Here is a 6664-nt window from a genome sequence, read left to right as displayed (position 1 = left end):
ATCAACCAAGTTCTTGAGACGAGAGCAGTAATCATTGATATTTGAGAAGGAATCGAGACGAGTAGTGTTTAACTGCTACTCCAAGTAGACTGCTCTACTTACTTTATAATCTTAAAAGACCTCTTCAAGACGATTCCAAAGTTCTTGAGCGGTAGCACCGGGTTTCATGATAGTTTGTATAAGATATGTGGAGATTGTTGCGTAGATCCACTGTTTCACAATTGCATATAGACAAGACTAAATATTTGCATTGATATCAGTAGGACGAGGATAATCGGGGTTGATGTGGTCCAGTGCATTATAAGCACAAACATGGATGTTAAAGAGTTCCATCCTGAGGTATAATGACCATCAGTTCGATCAAGAAGAATGAGGATCAAGTTTTTGATGTTATTAACACCAAAAGCAGGATGAAAATGTGTTTTACGTGGGTTGGAAGATTTACCTATCATCGTATGAAAAGGCAAGAAAAAAAATATCGGCAGAAGAAGAAGAACCGTTGGGGAAGAAGAGAATTAGGGTTGCTCTGATACCATTAAACAAAGTGAATATAAATTGTAATTTTGACAAACCTCTCATTCATCTTAACGTGAGTATATATACAATACATATGATCCCATAATGAAAGGGAAAAATAAATACAATAATAAACAAGGAAACGATAATATTTTCTAATAGTTTTAATTGATTTCTAAGTGATTACAATTAGACAATTGAAAAATAAACATGTTGTACACAATTTCTTTTTATGTTTATAAAGGAATATATCTAGAGGCCTTTGCTAAATATCGATTGGGCTTAGGCACTTCTGATCGGGCTCAAAACTTTGGTCCATAGCATCCTCCCCTCTAGATCTTGCATTTGACTTTTCTTATTTTTTTTCCTAATTCTCTTGAGTGGTTTTGTAATGCTTTCCCTTAACATTTTTTTTTTGGGTTGCCATCGTGGGCTCGTGGCATTGTCAACTTATAAGATAGAACTTTGAAAGCAAAATTACATAAATACATAGACATGTATTTTATAAAAACCTGTAACTATATTTCAATTTTGTATTTTGTTACATCTTTGTGGTTTCAGTTTATTTGATTTTAGTCGTGACCTTTTTTTTTTTTTTTCTATAAATAGTTTTTAATTTATATTGCGGTAGGTCTGATATAATCAAGTCTAAAGAATTCGTAAGATAGTAAAGTTAGACTCAAAATTGATTCGGTTCAAATCGAAATCGAGTTGAACGATTATATTATCGAGCGAAAATTAGCCCCTAAAATAATAGCGGTTGAGAAATAAAATTTCATACATGAGGTTCATATTTAGACCTTGACATAATAAAATATTACTATTTGGCATTTTTTTTATTGAGCCAAAATGAATTTCAATTACTTTAATAAATTACGTTGCATAAAAAACATTTTGCTAATCAAAGTCCATGCAAAAGTAAAAAAGGCTAGTGATAACATATGGAAAGGAGGAGGCGTGTTTAGAAGAAATAACTGTCATTGTTTTTTTGGATCATTTTGGACAAACACAAGCGAGAGATTAACCCCAAATCAATCCCCGATCTCCAACCCACCACACACATAAACACACTCTAGATTTGGACGATACTAACTGAAACGCCAAATCTCTTCAATGCCGACCGATCAAGCCGAGCTCAATTCCGAACAGGTATTACTCGATCCGGATATATCAATCACATTTTTTTGTAATATTGTCAATTCGTCGGAATCGTAGGCAGGCATACCCTAGTGATTATCGATTATGTTTCGCAGTTGCGTTGCGATTCAGATCTCTACTGAATTTTTAATCTGATATGAGATCAGTGGTTTCATATAACTCATGTGGAACGGTGATAGACTTATCAGATCGCCAATTTCTGTTTGTCTGTTTTGTTATACGGACCCAATATGGTGTCAGGTTATGAATGTAAGACGATAATCTTTGACGCAGATCACCTATCCTACTTGTAGGTATATGGTGACTAAGAGGGACTGGTTATTGATTAATTGGATGTGGAATTGTAAATTCGGAGTTGGACCTCACTTTTAGTAAATAACTAGATTGAATGGAATGTAATTTGAGGATTGAATTCATACTTGCAGTTCCATTGACACCTCCCAGGATTTAGGATAATCAATGTTTCCAGTTCTATATTCTCGTTGCACCATTAATGTTTTTAGTTCTGAAAGTTCAGTTATGAAACTGCGACCAGGTGTGGTCAACAAATTTGAGGAAATCTGAACTGGTGATCATAGAAAACGAACAAAATCATATACCTTAAAGTTTAAGAGCTTGTAACAGTGGGGACATATAACTGGATTTTACTGATGGATTGCACCTAAAATAGGCATATGATTCTTAAGTAAGGGCGGATTGCAGGAAGAACTAGAAAATAGATAGGAGTAAGGAAATTGTGTGTTATAAGGCACATTGCCCAGCTATGGAGAACTCTCAACCTCACATTGGAGGAAATTTGTGCTATTAAATACCTTAACTTTTACAATTACACCATCAATTAAACTTTCACCAACTTTTGTTTCTGTTACTGTTTCAGTTACATTATTGATTCCATATTGTTACACTCTTATGTTAAGGTTTTGAGGAGGGATATCCCATGGGAGACCTACATGACAACAAAGCTTATCACAGGAACATCCCTTCAGCTTTTAAGGCGCTATGACAAAAAGTCAGAACTTGATAGGGCACAACTGCTTGAAAATGTAAGCCTATATTTTTTATCCTCATTCTTCTTTCCTTTGTGTTAATACCATAATAGGAAAGTGTTATTATACTTGTTTGATTCCTCTATTACTATTAGCAATTTAGCATAGCATGTATTTAAAACAATCATGCATCTCAATTCTCAACCACAACAACAAGTTTATCAGTTTTATTTTATCATGTTAAATCTTGAATTCTTCGCATAGTTATGATTTTCTTTTGCACTAACAAAAAATGTGTCTTTTTCACAGGATGGTCCTTCTTATATTCATGTTTTTATTAGCATCTTGCGTGACATACAGAAAGAGGATACAGTTGAATATGTGTTGGCTTTAATCGATGACATGCTTACAGGTGTCATTTCATTCTTTCTCATAAAATAAGTTGATCTTGCAATCACTTGACCTAACGATTATCTCTTTTTACAGCAAACCCTAAAAGGTCAAAGTTGTTTCATGACAAGACTCTTGCAGATGAAGATATTTATGAACCATTCCTGAGGTTTTTTCTCTTTCAATTTCAAAAAAGAAAACATCTTTTTTGCGTAATATACATTGTTACCATATTCCAAATCCTTTTGCACTACAGATTGTTATGGAAAGGTAGCTGGTTTATACAAGAGAAGAGCTCCAAGATTCTCACTTCTGTAGTGAGGTACCTAAATAAATACTCACAATACAAAAGGGTTTATTAATTCTATTCTTTTAAGCTTTAAATCATATTAATTTCTATTTCCTTTTATATAGTGGTAGGCCAAAGCAGAATGGTCTGAATGCAAATGGAAAAGCTACAGATTCAAAGAAGAAAATCACTGCAAGTGATGATGTTTTGAAAGGATTGGTGGAATGGCTTTGTATTCAGGTTTGTTTGTTATGAACTATATTATAATGTCCATAAGTTTTTTTTTTTTTAAAAAGAAAAAAGAAAAAAAGAAAAAAATTGAAATAGTTGTTCTGGATTACTTTTACAGCTGAAGAAGCCTTCACATCCTACACGTAGCATTCCAGCTTCAGTCAACTGCTTAGCAACTTTGTTAAAGGAGCCAGTTGTGAGGTCTTCATTTGTTCAAGCAGATGGAGTCAAACTTCTTGTCCCACTAATTTCTCCAGCATCCACTCAACAGTCAATTCAGGTAACCACCTACAAGGGTATTTTCGTCTTTTAATAAAAAACAAAGAATGAAATCAAACTCCTTCCACCATTCTTCACAATAACAAAATTTATCAACCATGGAATCGTGTCCATACGGAATGGAATCTTGAATTCCAATTCCGGAATGGAATCACAAATTCCAATTACTGACTTGTGTTGTGATTAAACAAACAGCTTCTGTATGAAACATGCCTGTGTGTTTGGCTTCTGTCTTACTATGAGCCTGCAATTGAATACTTGGCTACATCCAGAGCCCTTCCAAGATTGTTGGAAGTGGTCAAAGGTTCAACCAAAGAAAAGGTTCTACTTCTACCACCCCTTAACTTTATTTTATTTGAAATTGAAATACTAATTAATTAATTAATTAATTATTAAATTTGTTAGGTTGTGAGGTTGATAGTGTTGACTTTCAAGAACTTGCTGTCAAAAGGAAGCTTTGGAGCTCAAATGGTGGATCTTGGACTTCCACAAATTGTTCAAAGTTCGAAAGCTCAAGCATGGAGTGATGAGGTAAGAAATTTAATTGATGTAACTAAAAATGGAAACTTGAGGGACCAAAACTGTTAAGTAATTTTGAAGGATTATTTATTTATCATAGGATCTGTTGGAGGCTTTAAATAATCTGGAAGAAGGTCTGAAAGACAACATAAAGAAATTAAGTTCTTTCGATAAGTACAAACAAGAAGTCCTTCTGGGTCACCTCGACTGGTCTCCAATGCACAAAGATCCTCATTTCTGGCGCGACAATATCACAAACTTTGAAGAAAATGATTTCCAGGTTTATTTATTTAATCTTTTTCAGTTATTATTATTTTTGGATAATTTAATTAACAACTACTATATAGACTCTTCGTGTGCTGCTGACTATTCTGGAAACTTCTGGGGACCCACGGGCACTTGCGGTTGCGTGTTATGACCTGTCGCAGTTTATTCAATACCATCCAGCTGGACGTGTGATTGTGACTGATCTGAAAGCGAAAGAGAGAGTGATGAAGCTGATGAATCATGAGAATGCTGAGGTCACCAAAAACGCATTGCTTTGTATTCAGAGGCTGTTTTTGGGGGCAAAGTATGCAAGCTTTTTGCAAGTTTAATCGTTGTCATCATCATCGATCCAGTATGGTGAGTTTTTTTTTTTGTTTTGGTTTTGTTTTGTTTTGGAATAAAATGTATTTTTTTAATGGAATAAAATGGAAGTTGAGGGGTATGGTATATTACTGTTTACTATAAATTACTATTTATCGTATTTATTTGTTGTAAATTCAACCCAACCCATTTCTTATGTTTGGTTTGATGCATTGTTTTGTTTGTTTCCTGAAAACACTAACCATCTTTCCAGAGAAAAACTTCATTTGATTTTAAAGGTAAAAGTGGAAACTAGGAATAATACAGCAATTAGGCTTGTTTTAATTATTGCTATGTTATTTAATTTGAATTGATGAAATATTTCCCTTTCTATTATAAGAAAAAAAATTGAGAGGAAATAAGGTGTGATCGTGAACATTTAATATAATGAAAGAAAATAACATGTAGCGAGTCCATTTGATCTTAAATGTCATTAAAATGTATCGAATGCTTGTCTTTTGGACTAATGATGTTTATGTTATGGAGTCAATGTATGCTATTTATTTTAGAAAAGTAGAAAACCTTGGTGTTTTGAATATGAAGCCGTTTAAAAAAAATTATATATTTGGTAAGTGTAAGTTACGAATTTTCTATACCTATGTCTATAGTGTGATTTTACGCAAAACGTTATTTACATAAATTATAGGGTTCTTTGTATCTCTACAAGTATGTCTAATAATTTTCAAAAGTTACATATACTTTCGAATACTCCGTCATTTAAAAAATAATGGCGATGGAGATGTTGAATATTTAGAATCAACTTTAAAATTATATTTTTATCATTGGATACCATGCATTTTTATGTAATAATTCTATCAATTGACATGAACGAAATGTTCTTTTAGTTTGTCTTCATTATAACTAAAATTTCCTCTCAGTCAATTATTCCTAGTCATAGTTAAATTCTCAATCTCTATTATTTGTTAACTAATTATTTTTTAATAAATATTAAATAATGGTTTATTTTAATGTTTGATATTAAATATTTAAATTCTTAATTATAATATAATACTTTTGAAATATGGAATGTAAGTTTATGTCTATTATTTTATGTGTGATGTGTTGTAATATATTTTCTCTTGAACTGTCCAAATTTTCGTAATCTAATATGTTATTTTAATTAAATATTTTTGTCATGTAATATTTCATTTTAAAAAATTGACATTTATGTAAAAACCAACAAATTTTTATGAAGGGGTTTTATAATTTATTTCATATAGATGGAGATATATTAGGTAATTATAAAAAAATAACTTTTCAAAATGGTCAATGATTGGAGATGATTTAAGTTGATAGCTTTGATAAAGTGAGTGGAAAGATAATATGTCAAAACAAAAATGTTATTCAAGAGGTCGACCACGATTACAAATACTCTAAAATAAAATTATCAGTCCATGTGGTTTACAAAAGGGCTTTTTTTTTTTTTTTTTTTTTTTTTTTTTTTTTTTTTTTTTTGCTTTGCTTTGCTACTTTGGATTGTGGTTTCAAATTCTTGAATGGTTGGTTAATGTAGTTTGGTTTTGTTTAATAATTGATCTAAAATTATATTTTAGCCATGTTTGATATTTTTATTAATTTTTTTCTATTTTAGTTTATCTTTTATTTATTAGAGAATGCATCACTTCTCCTCTAGCCTCAAAACCCACTATTCTCTCTCTCTTTTTATATA

At 31.8% G+C, this 6664-nt stretch overlaps 1 protein-coding gene across 1 annotated transcript; it reads left to right on the top strand.

The window, feature by feature from the left end:
* The first annotated feature begins 1466 nt into the window (after positions 1-1466).
* On the top strand, positions 1467-5141 carry LOC145001002 (vacuolar ATP synthase subunit H family protein). The gene is made up of 11 exons (XM_078960318.1): positions 1467-1665; positions 2592-2717; positions 2970-3072; positions 3147-3219; positions 3307-3372; positions 3465-3579; positions 3689-3850; positions 4045-4170; positions 4255-4380; positions 4469-4648; positions 4716-5141. The coding sequence occupies exons 1-11, from the start codon at positions 1630-1632 to the stop codon at positions 4962-4964; spliced, it is 1362 nt and encodes a 453-aa protein (XP_078816444.1). The 5' UTR covers positions 1467-1629; the 3' UTR covers positions 4965-5141.
* Positions 5142-6664: the final 1523 nt, after the last annotated feature.

The sequence above is a fragment of the Lactuca saligna genome, chromosome 6 (genome assembly GCF_052625555.1).
Source record: "Lactuca saligna cultivar CGN05327 chromosome 6, ASM5262555v1, whole genome shotgun sequence".
NCBI classification, from domain to species: Eukaryota; Viridiplantae; Streptophyta; class Magnoliopsida; order Asterales; family Asteraceae; genus Lactuca; species Lactuca saligna.
This window is presented reverse-complemented; position numbering and strand designations above follow the sequence as displayed.

Excerpts from the sequence above, each read along its gene's own strand:
- LOC145001002 (XM_078960318.1), top strand. The coding sequence starts at position 1,630 with ATGCCGACCGATCAAGCCGAGCTCAATTCCGAACAG. Across the intron at positions 3,220-3,306 it reads ATTTATGAACCATTCCTGAG|ATTGTTATGGAAAGGTAGCT; the intron begins GTTTTTTCTCTT and ends TTTGCACTACAG. Across the intron at positions 3,580-3,688 it reads TGGAATGGCTTTGTATTCAG|CTGAAGAAGCCTTCACATCC; the intron begins GTTTGTTTGTTA and ends TTACTTTTACAG.